Here is a 20,656-nt window from a genome sequence, read left to right on the forward strand (position 1 = left end):
GTAAAACATTTTTCAATTTATTTCAATCAGAAGCAATTTTGATTAATAGAAGATTATTGGAGGTACTCAAATAAAACATATGTTTTGACAGCAAAAGAAAAATACACGTAAAATACATGTGTTAGATAAATATATATAATGGCATTAGGAATATGGTTCAAATAGGTCATTTTGCAGGCATATTGTGAATTTATGTTTCCTTCATGTTTTGAGAATTTTGTTGTGGACCGATAATCACCATTTGCGAACAAAGTATGAATTTGTAAGATATATTAAAATATTCAACATTTCGATCATTTCCATTAATTAACGAACCTGATATACCGATGTTTCAAAATCGAATCCAAACGTTCTAAATTTGTTCAAAATTTGTTTTTGTTTTTTTATGGAAGATTTCTAATTAGAATTATATGTAGCAGATCGTATGGTATACGTTACGTGTGTACCAAAATTATCGATAATTACTGAACGTTTCAAAAATACCTACACATGTCAACAAATTTAAAATAAAAATCACAATATATTTGAATTTTGTGTTATACATTCATTTGTAAAAATAAATTCAATTAGAAAATTTTCTTCTTATATTTTGTTTTTAAAATTATCAATTAAAATCGAAATTCTCCCGCAAATAGAAAGATGTACAAAAAATTCGTACCCCTCAATGCTACACAGAGTCCAACGAAAAATCCCTATGAAGTACGGACATATATGGGAGAACCTCTTAAATCACAACATCCGGAATGGAGAACCGAAAATTGTGGTTATGATCGTCACTGTGATAGTCGTCCTCAAATACCGGATAAACGAAGGACACTTACACTGGAAGAGGAAATACGAAAAATTCATCGGCGTACGCGAGCTAATATTTACACTAAACGTTGCAACAATGCAAAATGTCAGGAAACTGATTCATATTTGACCTGTGTAATGCCTCAGCGTTCGCCAAAAGATTTGAAACGTCACGGGGTATTACGTGAAAAATATTTACATTTACAACGGAATATGGGAGAATATGTTCACGACGTCAATGATATTTATTCTGTTCATGCGAATATGATAAAATTAGAAAGTCCTCCCGGGGATTCGGATGAAGATGATCGCGGAGAGTGGGAAGGAGAAGAAGAAGGGGAAACTGACATTAGACCACAATTAGCCAGTCCTGAATGTAGTATGGAATTGCTATATGTACCGACGCAAAGAATTGTAAGTAAAATATTTTTAAAATTAAAAAAAAAAAAAAATTCTACAAAGTGATTTATACTGATTTTGTCTAGAACGGAATCAAAATTCAATACCTTAAAGAATTTTAGCACATAAATTCCAAATAATTCCTCCAAAAATATATCCCTATGTATAATAGGTCTCTTCAGTTTTGCGAATAAACAATTTACAATGATTTATGTTATGTATAAATCCTTCTTCGTTTCAAATAATTATAGACAATTCAAATAATACTAATATTTTTTTAAATTTTATTTTTATTTATTTCACATACATGAATTACATGTTTTTCTTTTAAATACATAAATCTATCTGTCTGGAATATGATGACAAACAGTTGTGATTAAATTCAATTCACTTCAATAATATATTGAATGGTAAATAACGAGACTAAAAATTAAAAAAAAAGAAAAAAAAAACTAAAATATTTATTTCATACAGTAAAACTGTTTTTTAAGACTAACTTAACTGCTACGACTAATTCATTATTGAATAAATACATCACGATGATTTAAGTATAAAAAACGGCAGCGGTGGTGGCATTGAAACGATTTGGTAGATTTCATTTGGATTTTAAAAATATTGGAAATAGAAATTTAAAAAAAATTTAATTACGATTCATTTCTATTCAATTAAAACAATATCATCTATATCGGGATACATATCACCATTGGGATCAACATCGTCAACAACAGCAGCATCGTCGTCGTCGTTGTTGTTGTTTGTTGAGGTTGTCGCCAGCGACAATTGTTTGTAGGCACCTTCTTCGGCTCGTGTTTGCATGTGTACGCCGAGTTGGGAGATCAGTTCCAAGGCTTTAACATCCGAGTTGAGTAAGGCAAATTGATGGATTACAGCCAGGTGTGGGAATATACTGTGCAACAGGGCAGCCGAGCCAGCTGTCATCATGGGGAATTCATGGTTGGGTGTAGAATCGGTGATTTTCTCCTCCTCAGTGGACAATTCATTATTGTTATTATTTGTGTCTTCTGTGGTTGTTTTTGTTGTCGCCTCTTGCCTGGCATTTGATGTCGCCGTGTTAATTTCAATAACTTCTTCCTCACTCTGCCTTTCCGTACTATCATTCATGTCATCGTCCTCATCATCTTCAGATATTTCAAATTCATCCATACTTTGGCGCAGATTCGTCTCCTTGCCTGCTGCCACATCCGTTTGACGTGGTTTCAGAATTTCACTTGCCACGGCTGCTGCAACGGCCGTCGTCGATGAACTGAGAAGAGAATCATTGGCTGTCGATGTTATGGCAGAGATTTCTTTTTGCATAAAACTAGGCAGAGAATCCTTGTATTCGATGATGATATCCTCAACGGCCAATTCACCGGGTACTGTGTCTGGGCCATTGCCTGCACCCAAATCTTCATCGTTGTACTTGTATTTGCCACGGAAACGATTCAACCATCTATACGATGGTCGGAATGCTGGTAAATTTAAGATGGCAGCCATTTTTACTGCCGTGTCCTTAAGCGTGTCATTGGTGATACTTTTACGCAGGCGCATATGACGACAACGTTCCACCCATTGATGCAGGATAAAACTAATTGCGCTCATTTCGAATTTTCGCCGTTTCCGTGTCATTTCTTCGATGATTATTGAAGCATCAGCTTCGCTGAGTGTTGCTAGTTGTTGTAGTAGCTCCTGTTTGCGTTCCAGTATGCGTCGGATTTGTGTTGCACAGCAGTGAAACATTTTCGCCAAACTATTGCGTGAAATATTCGTCTCATCGTAATATCGTATAACGGCAATTTTTTCATAAAATGTTAGTATGTTACGTTCATTGCGACGTTTGGGCTGAAAGTAAAAAATAAATAAACTGATTATTAGTAGGCAATTTGTTAATTAGTATTTGTTACTTGACAACTATAAAAAATATTTAGTTCGGAAGTATTGAAGCTCTAAAGGGCTAAACAGAATGTTCGCGTTGAGCATTTTTTGTTATCGCGTTAACGCACGCAAAAGTTAAAATATATTTAACTCCAAAGCGCAGCGCACATAATCGTTTCCTTGTGGTTGTTGTATATTTTTAGAGCAATAAGTCTTATAGTGGAAATAATTATATTTGTAGGAATAAGTTATGAGTGGCACATAAATTGAATTTAGAATAGAATACCGATAATTGTTAAAGGCAAGGGTTAGATGAAGCTAGAATCTTGAAATTCGGGGTGAAGGTCACTCTTGGTCCAATTATTGGAAATTCGTACTAGAACGTCAAAAAATGTACTAAATGTGGTACCATTTTTATTTGGCGAACGGGTAGAGCTAGAACTCTTTGAAATGAGGGTCAGTTATGGAGTGTAGAATAGATGTAGCAAAGGATTTTTTGGACATTCAAACTACAAGTATCGGAACGTAATAATTTTTGTACAAAATCGTATCATGTGAATGGATAGAGCTAAAAACTACGAAAAGTACTAAACTGTACTAAATTTGGTCCAATTTGAATTTTGAGTGAACCAAAAGAGTTGGAATCCTGAAATTTGGAGTTAGGATCACTGTTGGGGTGTAGGATGTTTTGGAAATGTCTACTAAATGGCACTAAATTTGGTACAATTTAGATTTAGAGTCGGAACAGTAAAAAATTTGAAATTATGATTACTGTAGGACTGTAGAATTGCGGTATGTAGGTAGTTTTGTGAATTCGTACTTATGTGTACTAAATTTGGTTAAACCGATAGTAAGATTTACATTGGATTGCATAATGTAGGTAGTAAAGGAAATTTTTACTTATGTGTACTAAATTGTACTAAACTCGATACAATCGGGATTTAGGTGAACCTGTAGAGCTGGAATCCTGAAATTTGGAATTAAAATTGGGGTATGTTGGGAAGTTTCGTGCTTATGATTGTTAACGTAGGTAGTTATGGAAATGTATATTAATACTAACGGTTACAAAATTTGGATTGAAGTGAATCTATATTTGAAATTTGTAAATTTTTTTGGAAACAAGTACAACGGGTTATAAATGATACCAAATTTAGTATAGAGCTAGATTTGTGTTGCGATCAGAATTGGTAGAGGTTGTTCTGGAAATACGGTATTGGTTTTCAAATGACACATTCGCTAACGAAGTAGCGGACATATGCTAGTATGTACTAAAAGTGTACTGGAATTGATAATCATACTATATTTGGTATTGGGTGAAGGAATACAGATTGGATTGGAAATGGTGTATCAGAATGGGGATGCTAACGCAGTATTCGATTTTAACCAATATTTCTAATACTTTCTTAACATTTTAACAAACCCTCTATAATATTTGAAGATCTCCTAAACAAAAATTATTCGAATCTTTTTTTGGTATCTGTAAAGTTGTATACCTGTGTGAGTGTTCATTATATGGAATATGAGTTTGTCGTTACGCACAGGAAGCAACATTTGTTGTTATATCATTGTTGGGCTATTCGAAAGGTGACTCTGTTCCAATGTTGCTTGTGTGTGTTGTGTAAAGAACGGCTATAATACTCGTTTCATTTGTTACTAACGACCACAATTGCAAATAGGGCTTAAAAACGAATTGTGTTTTACCACCCCAGAAATATTGCCGCGAAAAGCAGCATTACTACATTTGTTTTTTCGAATACCCTGTTGGAAAAATTGAAATTGGTTTACAGAAATCGATAACATTTCAAAACAAATCTGTATATACAAGAATTTCGGTTCATTATTATTATTAATATTAAATTATTCTCTGGTGTATATTGAATTTGTAATATATAATTGACCGTTAAGGCTTCTTTATTACTGAATGAATAAATAAATTCAAATCACTTTTCTGAACATTCAAATACATTCAATTATAATATATTTTAAAACTGTAGTTAATCCATTAAAATCCTTTTTTGTATAATATTTCTATAATCGAAATATCCTTTCGTGTTGTTATTCTTTTCCAACAAGGTCTACCTTTTGTTTTTTCCCAACACATTATGTGAATATGTTACCCGTGTCCATAATTCCATCTCCCAAAAAATGCATACAACGTCGTCCTACATGAATCTTGCATTTGTTTGCCAACTGTTTTCCTAAGCCGTCTGATAGTATGTTGGGTGGCATTATTTTCTTTTCTTGGTTACTTGCAACATGCGGCACATGAAACCAAAAAAAAAAAAAGAAAATGAAAACAGAACACACACAAGATAATAACAACCATCGCTTATGGCATACCCGGCTAAGTATTAGTATGCGTGCCTGTTGTTATGTATGTGTATGTGTGTATCTGTGCCGTGACCGTAGCAACGTTGTGGCTTGCGATACATTTGTTTGTAACCATATTTTACTGTTAACTATGAAATGCTTGTTGACTGAGTTAACAAACAAACTAAATCAACATACAACTACCACCACCCACAATCGGCTTAACGGGGGAGATGTGAGAAGTGCGGGAATATGAGGATGTTGGAAAGGAAGAGAAAGAAAATTGGCAACATAGTTATTTTTGTAGAAATCTTCTTCTGTAGGTATTCTATCCACAAACTAACCAAATTCTTTAAGACTTCTATTCATATAGACCTGGAATGGAATACATCTATATAGCCCATACACATTCATTTAACCTTTTGGATTTCTTTCTATGGCCTCTATAAGATCTATTATAAATCTTTCATACATATACCTCTTTTAGGTATTTTATACATAGACAATTTATTACAGGTCTCCTATACATAGAATACCTTCTTTAAATTTTTTATTCATAGACAACTTCTTATGTATCTTATACAAATAATACCTCTGATAGGACTTCTATACTCTTATAGATCTTTTATACATAGAATACCTTCTATAAATTTTCTCAATGTGGAAGACCTCTTATACGTCTCCTTTACATACAAAACCTGTTATAAAACCTAAACATATATGCCTCCATATAGAACTTCTATATATATATATAATATCTCGTATAAGTCTTTTATACGAAGAATCGATGCCAATTGCATGTAATACCTCTTATACGAGGGTAGTTCGGAAAGTTCTTAGCGTAGCACAAAAAGCCCGTTATAAAAAGATAAAAGTAAAGTGTTTTGGAAACTTCCATCTCTGTTATGAACACAAGTTAAATTTTGTTCCGATCTGGCAACTCCTTCATATAGAAAAAGGTTTTCAAAAAAGACACATCCGCAATTTTTTACAATGAAAAATTAGAAATGTTGTAAAAAACTTGTGGATTGGTCTAAATAGGTTACTTCTTATACGAATAATAACTTTTATATTTTTTTTCTTATAGTTTTTCTAATTATAATATATATAATTTTATAAATATATAGTTTTCTTTAAATACCTTACCTCCCACCAATAGAAGTTATCTTAGAAGTCTTACACATACAAAAGTCTCCCTAAAATTGTATGAGTCTGCTACCTGCCACCTGTCATTGTATACCATACTTCAAAGTCTTATTAAGTTTACGTTTTTATTTGTTTTTCGATCATTTCAGCTGGTATTTAATTTTAATACTTCTGACAGAAACAATAGTAAACGCCATGAAAGCTGTTACTGTATGGGTTGTTTGGTTGCTTGGCTAGTCGTTTGTTTCAGTGTTTATTTCATTGCTCCATCAGTTGGTTCAAACAGGTGAGGGACGTGGGAGGGGGAGACTTTAGCACATTAGCAAAACTAGAGAGCACACGATGATTATTCACAGCAGAAATGGCATAAACGACAACGAGACTCATGCATGTGTAAATGTATCGATGTGTTGGTATATTGCGATATATAAATAACGTGGTGTAAGTGCGCATTTAAGCCATCGATGCCAATTGCATGACTATGACTACGACGACGATAGTGATGATGATGACGACGACATTCGTTGTTGGTATGAAATTCCTATTCATTTTCACACCTTTGCCATTTCCTCGCCAGCCACCCGGCCAGCTAGCTAGTACGGCTCACAGATGTTATAGCAGGCAGGCTGTCTTTCATACAACCAGTCGCCGTTGTAGTGGTAGTTGTAATGCTCTGTGTAAAAGCTGGCGTTCAGTTACTTGACAACGACAACAATATTTTCTGTTTATTTTCTTAGTTCGTACCATATTGCGTACACAATATTAGCATGAGAGCGCGTGTGTGTGTGCGTGAGTGGTTTCATACACGTGCACGAAGAAAACCCCAATTTTTTATGCGAATGTCTTTTGTAGTTTGCAACAATGAGAATATGCCATAATGACAGTTCTTAATAGCACATTCTTGTTTTTGGTTTGTCTGTCTGTTCACATAGACATTTGTTCTTTCGTTTTTTTGCTGTTGCCTTGTTCTAAATGTTGTTCGTTGGAGGTTTTAATGATTTTAAGGGTTAATACAATACAACACAATGTTGTTCAATAATAATAGTATTGATATGTATGTATGTAAGTATGGAAATGTGCATGTAGTGAGCGTATGAATGTGAATGTGGTGCCTGATGAAAGGGTTAGCAGTTTTTACGTTTTATTATAATATTCGTTTGTGACACGAGTAATTAATACATTTTTAAAAGAAAAGAAAAAAAAACTAGTTCATAAATATGGAGAATTACAAATAATCGTAAACGTCTAAGACACTTGGGTAAATGCCTTAGTTATGGGGAGCCTTATAAAAGTGATTCCAGTCTTTTGGAGGAAGTTTGTCCTTATATGATCAACAATATTCTTATCCACAAATCTGCTTTATCATTTAAACTCAAAATTTCCCTTTAGGTATATATTATTTTCAATTTGCAGGATACGGATTCAAACAACGTTTGGCTAAACGTCGATTCTAACTCCGTTTTTGTGGTGACTCCAATTTTCTAACATAGTGAAGATAATGGTTTTGTTATTCGGTTTGTATCTCGTAGAATAGCATCATACATTTTTTGATCAGCGTAAACTTCGAAGTCGAAATGTTTTCAATAGATAGCTCAAGGCACATTTCTAAACCATGTATATGGGTAGAAATCTCCTCAAAACACTTTATACCATCCACATCCACCATCTTTATACAAGACTTTTATATAGGGATGGTAAATTGCTGCCAGGATAAAACGACATACCTAACTACAGACTATAATGTTTTTAAAATTAAACTAAAATACTGGAAGTTTTGGGTACAGTTATATCGGACTATGCCAAGACGTAGTTTGACACCCAATGAAAATCCATAATATCAAATTCAAGTCAATTCTATTGAAAAAAGCATCAAATCTCTAAAATACAGAATAATAGTGGTTTATCCCGAAGCTAATATTTATAATTTTTTTGTAGGGAGATTTTATACCCCATGAAAATTACAACAACTTTGGTTGAAAAACCTGACAAAACTCCTCAATATACCGAAATTTAGGATGTTTTTTTTGTCTTATGAGAAACCACAGAAAAAGTTCGCTAATCTTGACAATTGATTACATACCCAAATCCGGATTAAAGAGTTCTTTTTAATTGGTTTAAATTTTTATATTAAGTTAGTGTTAATGTAAATAATTTTGTTTTTATTAAAAAAATCATTTATTGCAAATAGGTAAAATTTTCCCTAAAATAGGTAAAAATTTGTGTGAACTCTTCATGCAAAAAATAAAAAAAAACTACACAGATAAGGAAAACATTCATTGCTCGCAATTTTAACTGTTGTTTCGTGCCCTGCTACAATCCGGACTATAGAATATGCAATGAGTTGTGAAATCCGAATTATCGATATTTTACTGTTCAGCCGATTAAAAGCGTGTCCAAAATACAGAAAATTGGGCTGAAACGTTATATGGCGGTTATACCAAAATGTTACGTTATATGGATGCTATACAAAACGCGAAACATCCTAAGAGCTATAACATAATATCGGACTATAGAAATAAGATTTTATGTTACATATATTTTTTTAAGGAAGTAATGGTTGCGAAAAAGTACTGGAACATACTTCATGTAATAATAAATAACATTAGTTAATAATTATAGTAAAATATGAAAGAAAAAACAACAACTTACCTTCTTTGCGGGAACTGCTGTCTCAACATCCGTTTCAGTTGTTTTTGGAGCCATTAGTTTTGAAATTCCACCTGATGATCGCCGGGGCATTGTTGCCAATTTCATTTCTTTCTTTATATAAATATCTCTTATGTCGTTTGCTCTCTTGTTTACTCAATCAGAATAGTTCTTAACAAAATACAACTCTGGTATGGAATGAGAGTGAGTGATATGTCACATCAAATCAAAATGTCACAATAGTTTACAAGCTCTCTTGGTGTCGTTGTTTTTGTTATGCCATAAAAGAAAACACTACTACGGCTGCAAAAGGTCTTATTTCGCTTAATCACTCGCAATACACCTACACGAATTCAATAGATGTGTGTTTTCATATAACATAAAGTCCCACAAGTTTATTTCTTTCCGCACACTCTGCCGGCGATTAAATGCCACAATAACGTGTTAATGTATTGGTTGAAAAATCAGCCAAATAGCTTTTTTATATTGCTTTCGATGTGCCTTTGCGAGCGTGTCGGTGTGTGTTTGTGTTGAGGTTATGTTAATGCCACAAGGAGTCGATGCCAAACTCACTTTAGGAACAACAACTACTTCATATGGACACTAAAACTTTTGACATTTATTACGTTTTTGTTTTGTTATTATAGTTGTTTTTCTCTCTCTCTCTATCTCTCATTGACGTCTTGGCTTCGGGCCGACGATTATACAATTCGTTGCTCTTCTGCCAACTGATGTTTGTGATCCAAACAAAATGTACTTGTCTTATCTGTCAAGAATTTTGGCAAGTAGTCTCTTTTGGTAGTAGTTCACTTTTATTCCACACGGACTAACTCAATTTTATATTGCCAAACAAATTGTTTGACCAAGCAACCATCTATCCATCCACTACGACTGTTTATCTCACACAATAGTACGTACGAACGACGGTTGTTTTGCTTTCGTTTCGTGTTATTGTTATTATTTTATTTCTTCCATAAATTGGTTGAAATTCTTGTTTGATATTTTTGTTTTGTTCTGTCCTCTGGCTCTCTGTTCTATTCTGTGTGTGCTTATGTGCTGAGTAACACTTTGATACTAAACAACGGCTGCCGTAGCAGAACCAGCAACAGCACAAGCACCACACACAAAACGAAATGAAATAAAAGCAGACTCGTCGTTGTCGTTACGTTTACCGCCCCGTATGAAATAAAAACGGTATTAAGTGAGCCTGTGTTGGTGTTTTGTTGTGTTCGCGCGTCGCACAACGAACGCCAGTTGTTTTTGTTTTCTTCTCCAGTAGTGCTTTTTGTTCGTTGTACTGTCAGAGTAGTATATCATTGTGTTGTGTTGTTGCTATTTGTATAAAATTATGTGCTGTTCGTTGTTCAACTGCCGCCTGTTTGCTTTTCGTCGGTGTCGTTGCCATACAGCAGAAGAAAGAGTGTGTTTTGTGGACTAGCTGTAGTTGTTGTGTGTGTGTGAGTGTATGTGTATTATTATATGGGCTACAAAAACAATAACAACACAAACACAAATGCACATATGAGAAATAAGAACACGGAGAACAGAACATAACTCGGTAAGAAGAAGGTACAAAATGTGGAATACTTCTTACGTCGTACATATGTTTGTCATAAGAAAAGCAACAACGAGATTATTTGCAATTGCTGTGTGTGTTGCTGTTTTATTTTATGAAAGTAATGCTGATTTTGGTATTGTTAGGTTTTGCAAAAAATATTATACCATACACACATACACACTCAACACATATGGCCTTGACGATTAAATCAAGTCCAATAACAATGCTGGTGGTTTATTCTATATTCTCGTGTTTATTATTAACTAGAGAGACAGATCAGAGCTGCATTAATATGCAATTAAAATCTTAGTTATAATAATCAATTAGTCTCTACTCTCCAAGAGATCTCTTGTTTATCGATTTATATCAAATTGTTAATGAGCATCGTTTGAGTTTCTCTCGTTAGAGATGATATCAAAAGGACCACGACATGTCAATGGGAATTACTATTATTGGTGGGATAATCGATTTTTCATTGTTGGAATCTCAAGACAATTGATATTACATAAAACACCTTATGGTGACAAGTCGCATAAATCAACTCAGTAAAACCCCATTCCTTATCAAATGTGGGGGATTTACAAGATTGTAGTTTTAATTTAAATAAGAAAATGTGTTTATATATTTATAAGCTACATATTATGAAGAAAACGCGTTTACCGATTTAATAAAACAAACATTTGCGTATAATTGCTTGATGATTGGATTTCATTGTTTTATAATAATTTTTTAAATAATTTTTGTATTTATATTTGAGTTTGTTAATTAGAAATTTGCGACGAATTTTAAAAAAAGACTGTTTGGTCTTTTTAAAGGCTTATGTTCTCTCAGCAGACCTGTGATATCTATACACTTTCCATCTGTTTGTTTACACAGCAATTGGTCTTTATAAAGTCCTGTGGTCTTTATGCAGAACAATTCGACCTGTGGCCTCTATATACATTCCTGGGTCTCTCTGCAGACCTATTGGTCTTTATAAATCCAATTGTAAGAGGAAGTGTCTTCATAAATCCACTTCAAAAAGCATGGGCTATATTAAAAAGGCAATTTAGAAATGAACCCATAATGACTGCAGGGGGAATTAATGATATATGGATTTGATCGCAACAAATTACTGCAAAATGTGCACAAATGAATATGAATATTAGAATAAATACGTTCATTAATGAAAAAATGTAATGTCATTTAATTCTGAAATAGGTTTATTAATATCGTACGAACCTTTTATGGTCAAAAACCGTTAGTTTTTAAGATTTTTTATTATTATTAAAAATAAAGAATTTTTAAAATAATCGATTTTAAACCAATAAAATTATCTTTCAAATAAATATCGTTTGGTGCAATTTGGACAATTTTTGTGAAAGATCGCACGTTAACTCTTGAATGTAGTTCCGATTTGGTTGATATTTGGGGCATCGTGAAAAATTCTGCTGCATTTTATAGCAACCTCTCCCACAAGTGGTCAAAAATTTATAAAATTATAAATCTAATTATAAATAGGCTGTTGTTTCGAATCTTCCTACCAAAAATTATAAATCTTGGTCTACTTTTAGGATAAGCCCCATATAATGGTACCTCACAAATTTCGATTAGGCACGCTTTCAACCATATGGGTATAATTTAGAATTATATTGTAAATTTTCTTACCAAAAATTATCTATATTGTACCACGTTTCAGGCTAGACCCTAAATAAAGGCAGGAAAGCCCCCCCATATTCGGCATTTTGTGTATTTTAGGGCGCTTTCTTAAAGGGACCCCTCATTCCCGGTTTTAAAAAATCAAATTGTCTCTTGAAGATATGGTCGATTTACTGTGTCAGCATCAAGCGATGGCAAGAGTTCTTCTCAAAATTTAAACGACGGGCACGATAACTCAGAAACTATTAATCCATTTGCTCATTTTCGAGCGAAGTCAATCCAGAGCCAGATATGTACTCTTTCTAATTGGGTTGGAGTTTTGAGATTCGGATGTTTCAGTCGGCAATCATGCCCGCCGTCGAAAAGAAGTTTTTTAATTACAAAACAAAAATAAAATAAATAAAAATCAAGACAACAACATTTTATCAAATTATTTTCTTCTTAAAGTCTTCATGTAAACATGTATGCCAAGTTACAAGTTTTAGCCCAATGTATTACAATTTGCCAGCCGGATGAAATTTTTCGGTGTTTGAAATCGAGGTGGGGTCCCCTTGAAGGAATTGGCTCTTATTTGGTTTTTATTGCTTTTCAAATCTCCCTACGAAAAATGCACAAGGGCATACTCCACCATATTTTAAGGTCCCGAACGGACTACAAGTATTTTAAATGTCCATCTCATGATGGAGGGTATAAAAAAGTTCGTCCCTGCCTAACTTAACGATTTAACTTGCTAATCGTATACATTTTACTAAACTCAACCATCAAAAAGAACATTACAATTCGCAAATGGTTATATTTCTATCAACACTAGATCAAGTTAAAAAGGATTGGAACAATCGTTTCACTCCTCTTGGAATCTACCCCCTAAATGGGCAACATTTTTATCCGTTTTAGTCCAAACTTTGCACACTTTAAAAGAAAATTTTGTGCAAAGGCTATTGGGACATACGAGTACCTCTACCTAGATTTTGCAGATATGTGTGTCGCATGCTGAGGTTATCAATCTGTCGCGGAGGCCGACTGATAATTTCTATCTCATTAAAATAATTTTATGCAAAATCATGTAATGGAAGAAGTTTGTCGATGTAGTATCAAAACTATCAAACAAGTTTTTATACTTTTGTTAATGTACATAAATTAGATTTCAATTGTATGTCATTTTGATCGAAACAAAGCCTGGATAACATTTACCGATTTTGATTATTTATTACCTTAGGTTTCTTTCCCAGTAGGCCTATTCTGTAACTTTAAACAACATTCGATATTGTTTAAATTTCTTTCGTTATTGTAAAAACAATTAAACAAACAAATGAAATTGTTGTAAAATAAACAATATCGAATGTTGTTAAAATGTTACAGAATATACCTACAGGGCACAATATTTAAAATTTGTAGAACCTCTTTTCCGTAATGTTGTTTTTAAGTATAGTTTATTAATTTAACACCCACATTTTAGTTGCAGGAGATAACTTCTAGTCTTTATATAATTTTTAACTTAATATACCATGCAGACTATTAATACCTCAGTTTATGCACCACTCACCGGTTAGTTAAAAAGCTAACCGTCTGGTCGGATGGCTGGTTGGCTGTCATTGTGCATAACATTTCCACATAAAAGTGAGTCTTATTCATAGTGGTATATTTGCAATTGTTGTTGCTGTTGTTGTTGTCGTTGGTGATGACGACAACGACTGCTGTTACTGCCGATGGTGTTGTGCATAACTGCAATATGCAAACCCCTTTGGTCGCCCACCCCCCTCATCGAAATAATGCTTTGTTACAAACCAATGTTCATTTGTTTTTAACTCAGCTGACTGTGTGAGAGTAGCTGTTTGGCTGGCTGCTTGGTTGGTTGGCTGACTAGTCAGTTAGTCAACTGGCTATTGCTATTTATGATGACTACATTCGTTGGGCATATCATACAAGAGTCGTCGAACATGCATGCAAACATACGAAGCTATTCGTACATATCGCATACGTATGTATGTATATGATGACTGTATGCTTTATTTCTATGCCGATTCATACATACCGACGACGTAGGTTGCTGCACTTGTTCATGTGAGTTGTCTCAGAGTACCCAGCAATGAGTATTGCTTATTTTGTTGTTGTTGTTGCTGTATTGTTTTTTATTTTACTTACCTTCTCCATCATATTATTAGCATTTAGCAATTGTTATTGTTGTTACTCGTGTGTGTTTTGTTTTTGCACTTCGACTCCATTGTTCACTTACTTGTTCGGTTGTTGATGGTGACAATAACAGCGTTGGTATTCTCCTCTACTCCCATTCTCTCGCCAATTCTTCTCAATGGAGGTGTCATCGAAATGAAGATGAGATTCACGTTTGTTTTGAAGTTTTCGATAAATGAGAGTTGATGATGGCTATGATGCTATGCAGATGATCGTGTGATATTTACACGTCCATAGAAAAGGTGTTGCCGTTCACAATGTTTTGAATGAAAATACTTAAAACTGGTTAACCGGCGTTTACAAAAGGCAGAAAAAATACAATATTTTTTAAAACATAGAACATGTTATATAATATAAAATTAGAACGTATGGAACATTCCAATATACAATGGATTTACTGTTGCTCGTGAAACCGGATTTCCTAATATCAGCACGAAACAGTAGAAAATATTTTTTGCGTTCAAAAAGAAAGGAAAAATCCAGTAACTAAATATGAAAAGTAGTTAAACAAAGTTGACAGTATTACCAGCTATCTTCTCTTTAATTTAATACTAGTAGTTTTTATACCCTATACAATTATGGGCATTATAGCTTTGTAACGCCGCGAAAACGATCGTCATATCTCGACTAGCTGAGTTTCATGTGTGTCCGTCCGTCTGTCCATTATAATTTGCAAACACGATATAGTCCACAGATAAGGACGAATCGTCACAAAATTTTGCATGTATCAGAGAAAACCACTATTGTTTTTGGTAATGATCGCGTAGGTTTTAAGGGATGAAATGGACAAAAACTTTTTGTATTGTTTTTAAATTGGATCCAGAGGCAGCAACTATGAACCGAACATTACGAAAGTGTGTATATGGGCAAGGGGATCTGGTCAAAAAATAATGTTTTGTGTCAAAAAATTCAATGGCGTATGTGTTTACTCCTGAAGGACATGGAACGGTGAAGTTGACATTATATCCAAGAGGAGTGGTTGACCATTAAATCGATATAAATTATATTGCTGTATGTACAGGATGTGGGAGTTATGCATAAATATTTAAGAGGGTATACATATTTTGATACTGTTTAGTATTACCATTACCTCACTGGAGTGTGGAAATGTCGCACTGATCGCTTTCAAATTGTACATGCATATACGCATATGATTTTCGGTATCAATCGGATGATATGTGTGACTGTTTTGTTAAAAGCTCTACAGTTAACAATTATACGCCGAACTTCACAAATGCAACAAGGAAGGGAATCTGGATTATCAATTATATTGCCTGTTTTGATAATAATCGGAAAATATTAAACGGGACAAATGAGATTTTTGTGTGTAAAATAACAAAATTTGACCCTTATGGCGTAAATGTTCACTACGAGAAAAAATGATTCGGAAAAGATGGCAGGGTAAGAAAGACCTCTAATCGGTTAAGAAATTGAAAATGTATCGAAATTGAGCTCAAGTTTGGAATATAGATCCGTAGAAAGTTAGAGTAGGGTATCATATGATCGGCACGTTGTTGTTGTAATTAAGTTAATTAATGTTGTTTTTTGAAATTAACTCCTTTTCGGAGGTAAGCATGATTGCCGATGACTTGAATCATCTGAATCTCATAATTTCAACGCAATTATAAAGAGCCAGATATGTAGGCTCTGGTATGAACTATGATTATTGGCTTCGCACGAAAATGAGCAAAATGGGGGACATAGGCAAATTATTTTTGGAAAATTGAAAAAAAAAAACAAGGAAATAAGCAGAGTTTTACCGAATATATTTATTCCAGTTCATAGGATAGCTATGTACGTCCAGAATAACATGTTTGGAACGTATTGAATTATTAGTTTTTGGGTTATCGTGCCCGTCATCCGTAAAAACGCTGTTTTGCAATCTCTTCATGCTGACACAATAAATCGGCTATATCTTCAAGAGTAGTTGAGATTTTCACTTGAAATTTAAATGAGACATTTTGAGAAGTTATAGGTTCAAATTAATAAAAATAAAAAATCGACTATTTTAAAGCGAGAATGTGTGTACAATGTGTGTACCAATCTATAAAATCAAAACCCCATCTTATTCAGTCATAAATTTTCAAAATGAAACTTGGTCTTGTAGGATAACAAATTTTGCATTAACAGGGCCTTCGGTACGATTTTAGTGCACCAAAGGATGTTACTTAATAAATAAATGGGATTTTTCTATATTTCAGATTGTAGATCGTTAAATATCAAGCAATCAGGGACGCCCTGCAGGAGACAACATCATCGGAATTAGCCGTTACTTTTTAATGCAATCTAAGGGCGGCTTAAGAAATCGATTTAATCCCTTCGGATTTTTTCTTCCAGTGAAAGCAGAACCTTAGCACAACCTTAAATATTTGTTTGTCTCGCAACGAACTTTGTAACAATGTTTTGAGCGTTCGCATACAGATATTATATTCTTAACCAGCGTTTCTTAAATTTTTTTTATTATTTTCCTCTCCATTTCCTTTGTATTCGATCAAAAGCCGACTCCTCATGTCTTCCCAATACAAAGTCCAAATTCCAATGTTGTTTAATAAACACACTACCTACCTACATAAATATATACACGAATCCATTGCATGCACACGAACATGATGACTATGGCACAACGTCGTGCTCTTATGCTCACATCAAATTGTATTTGTGTGAGTTTGTGAATTCATTGTCTGGCATGGTAGTAGTCTTGGGTATTTATTCTCAGCATTCACAGTATATTTATATGCCAAGCAAATATCGAAATAAAACGATGTGTCTGTGTGGTTGTGACGACGACGATTCTGCTCGCTTTGGTGTAGTTGTAGAAAAAGTAAAACCCAACAACCGATAAGAGAACGCAAAAAATAAACAAAGCTAGCCATACGGCAGACAAACAGACTGAGTGCCTGCCTGACTAACTGAGCCAGAGAAAAAAGGTTAGTAAACTTGTGCGAGGCGCTCTTTTATTTAGAGATTCCACATATCTGAAAGAAAAATCGTTCTCACGTTAGCATGCGCTCGTGATGAATGTGCGCGTGTTGCTACATTGTACTAAAAAGATACGACAGCATTTTTATTCACGAATATTGGTGTGTGCGGGCAAATGGAAATATTTACTATTACAAAAAATTAAAATTGAAATATTCACATTGAAAATAATGTCAAATATTACCATAACATAGCTTTGTATACACAGGATACAAATTCTTGTATTGATCCTTTTTTCCAGGACAACCTAATATTGTGAATATACACACAGTGAAACTTGGATGTTGGCAAACAACAACACCATCAAAAGACATTCAGACACGTTTGTTAAATGCGAGTAGTCGAAGATCTGAGTGCAGTGCAGCCTTGTCTAAATGCGAGACGGGGACGCTCACAGACGCGAATCTGCTTCTCGTGTGCGAGACATTGCGTTGTAGACTTAATCGGCTAATGAAGTATCCATACAAATGAATGTATGGATTTCAAGGCATCTGAATGAGCTTCTCGTACATCAACCTACACACACACACACATTTACCAATATCTGATATAGTGAATGTGGTACTTGAACGTTCATAAATTCAGCGTGTTTTCTTTCTACGTTTCAACTTGTTTTCCATTATACTTCGTTGTAATCTTATCAATCGCGTGTATGTGTACAATGGTTGCAACAAAAATACACTGGAGTATATGTCATATACCATGCATAAATATGTGTGTGCGTGTATGGTATGTGACATTGTTCATAATGCATTATGTTTATATTTCTAGAGACGTTTCATTGAAAATGTATATCACATATGCACATACCTACCTACAAACACATCATGTTCAGTTATTCATGAGGCAGGAATGTAATGAGTAATGCATTCAGGGAAATATAAAATAATTATATATAAAAGCAAATATCAGTATCACAAATGACAGGGCTATGATAGAGTTACGATTAGGGCACAAATTGTGAAATTAAATGCCTCCGAGGACCAAAACCTACAAAACACATTTTAGATAATTTGGTGAAGGAATTGAGCCGATGATGTGAGTGGTCAGCTAGGGTATGAGGAAATGACGACGATTAGTACATCCGAATATTAAAATTCCAATGCAACTAGAAAAAGTACATATCTGGCTCTGGTATGAACAAGGATTATGGACTTCACTCGAAAATTAGCACCTAGAAAATTATTTTTGGAATATCGTATATTTTCGACCATAAACCAAGCTGGAAAATAGGGAAGATCTTCACTGATTACATTTATCCTAGTTCAAACGCCTTAAGAATACCTTCTGAGGTAATAAGACCATCTGGTGTTCTTCAATAGGAAGACCTTCTGGTCTTCACTTGTAGGAAATCCTTCTATTTTCTGATCCTCTAGTCTTCTCATCTTTATCTGTAAGGGGACCCTATTGTCTTCTTATAGTCTTTTCTGCTGGCCATCTTCTTTTAGAAGACTAGTCTCCTTGTGTAGGCGACCTTCTGGTCTTCTACTGTAAATATATTTTCTGATCTTATTATACCCTTCACCACACTGTGGTACAGGGTATTATGTCTTTGTGCATATGTTTGTAACAGGCAAAAATAATCGAGATAGACCCATGGTCCCTTTTGAGAATATGCATAGAATCACTTTCTAAGTCGATTTATGCATGTCCGTCCGTCTGTCTGTCCATGTTAAATTGTAAACAAAGTACAGGTCGCATTTATGATCCGAATTGGATGAAATTTGGCATAGGTCACTTATTCGGCCCAAGGACGAACCCTATTGAAATTGGGAAAAATCGGTTCAGATTTAGATATAGCTCCCATATATATATTTAACCGATTTAATGTAAACGGTCCCTATATATCTTTCGATTTGCACGAAATTGTGTGCAGCCTAATCATTAAGGTCTAGAATGACGTCTGCCAAGTTTCGTAACAATCGGTCCAGATTTAGATATAGCTCCCATATATAGTTTCGTCCGATTTCATGTAAATGGTGCCCCAAAGTCCCTATATATCTTTCGATTTGCACGAAATTTGGCATAACGTACTGAATTGAGCCTAGAGTGATGTCTGCCAAGTTTCGAGAAAATCGATCCAGATTTAGATGTAGCTCCCATATATAGTTTCGTCCGATTTCATGTAAATGGTGCCCCAAAGTCCCTATATATCTTTCGATTTGCACGAAATTTGGCATAAAGTGCTGAATTAAGCCTAGGGTGATGTCTGCCGAGTTTCGAGAAAATCGGTCCAGATTTATATATAGCTCCCATATATAGTTTCGTCCGATTTCATGTAAATGGTACCCCAAAGTCCCTATATATCTTTCGATTTGCACGAAATTTGGCATAACGTACTGAATTGAGCCTAGAATGATGTCTGCCAACTTTCGAGAAAATCGGTCCAGATTTATATATAGCTCCCATATATAGTTTCGTCCGATTTCATGTAAATGGTGCCCCAAAGTCCCTATATATCTTTCGATTTGCACGAAATTTGGTACAGCCTAATCATTTAGGTCTAGAATGATGTCTGCCAAGTTTCGTGAAAATCGGTCCAGATTTAGATAGATATAGCTCTCTTTTATTATAGATTGATTTTAAGTAATTGACGCACCAAGGAACCAATAAGAACAAAACGTTCTGAAATTAGTATAACCTAACCTGTGACAAGTTTGTTTGAAATCGCTTAATATTTGGATAGATCTTCTATATATATTTTCGCCCGATTTCAAGTAAATTGGGCATCAAACTCCTCATGTTAGTCAGATTGACATCAAAGTTTGCACATCGTACAAAATTGAGCATAAAATTATATAGTTGCGTTTTCTAGAAGTGCAGACATAGCCCAACGGATGACCTATTTATATTTGTTTGAAGTCGATTTACATACTTTATGGATAGATCTAGGTAGATTCACATTTAGATAAATATCGCATATTTTATTTCATCCAATTTCATGATAATAGTCCTGTTTAATATACCCATAGTGGTGAAGGGTATCATATAGTCGGCCCTGTCCGACTTTACTACTTTCCTTACTGGTTTTTAAAAAGTCCTTGTGGTAATTTTTTGTAAAAGGACCCTCTGATTCTCTTCTAAAAGAAGACCTTCTGTTAATCTTCTTTAAAATGATCTTTT

General features: G+C 34.3%; 2 protein-coding genes across 2 annotated transcripts in view; one reads left to right on the forward strand and one right to left on the reverse strand.

Moving 5' to 3' along the window:
* The first annotated feature begins 639 nt into the window (after positions 1–639).
* LOC133335359 (uncharacterized) overlaps positions 640–20,656 on the forward strand; it is a 34,457-nt gene continuing 14,440 nt past the window's right edge. Inside the window, exon 1 of the mRNA XM_061543640.1 lies at positions 640–1,206. Within this exon, the coding sequence (XP_061399624.1) occupies positions 640–1,206 (567 nt within the window). The remainder of the gene's footprint in view (positions 1,207–20,656) is intronic.
* LOC133335384 (uncharacterized) lies at positions 1,849–9,276 on the reverse strand. Its single transcript, XM_061543662.1, has 2 exons — positions 9,172–9,276; positions 1,849–3,033 (listed from the first exon to the last, which is right to left on the reverse strand). Exons 1-2 carry the CDS (start codon positions 9,274–9,276, stop codon positions 1,849–1,851), a joined length of 1,290 nt encoding a protein of 429 aa, XP_061399646.1.

This window comes from Musca vetustissima, unplaced genomic scaffold (genome assembly GCF_032173495.1).
Source record: "Musca vetustissima isolate MV318-11 ecotype Yass unplaced genomic scaffold, APGP_CSIRO_Mvet_v1 utg7685, whole genome shotgun sequence".
Classification (NCBI taxonomy): domain Eukaryota; kingdom Metazoa; phylum Arthropoda; class Insecta; order Diptera; family Muscidae; genus Musca; species Musca vetustissima.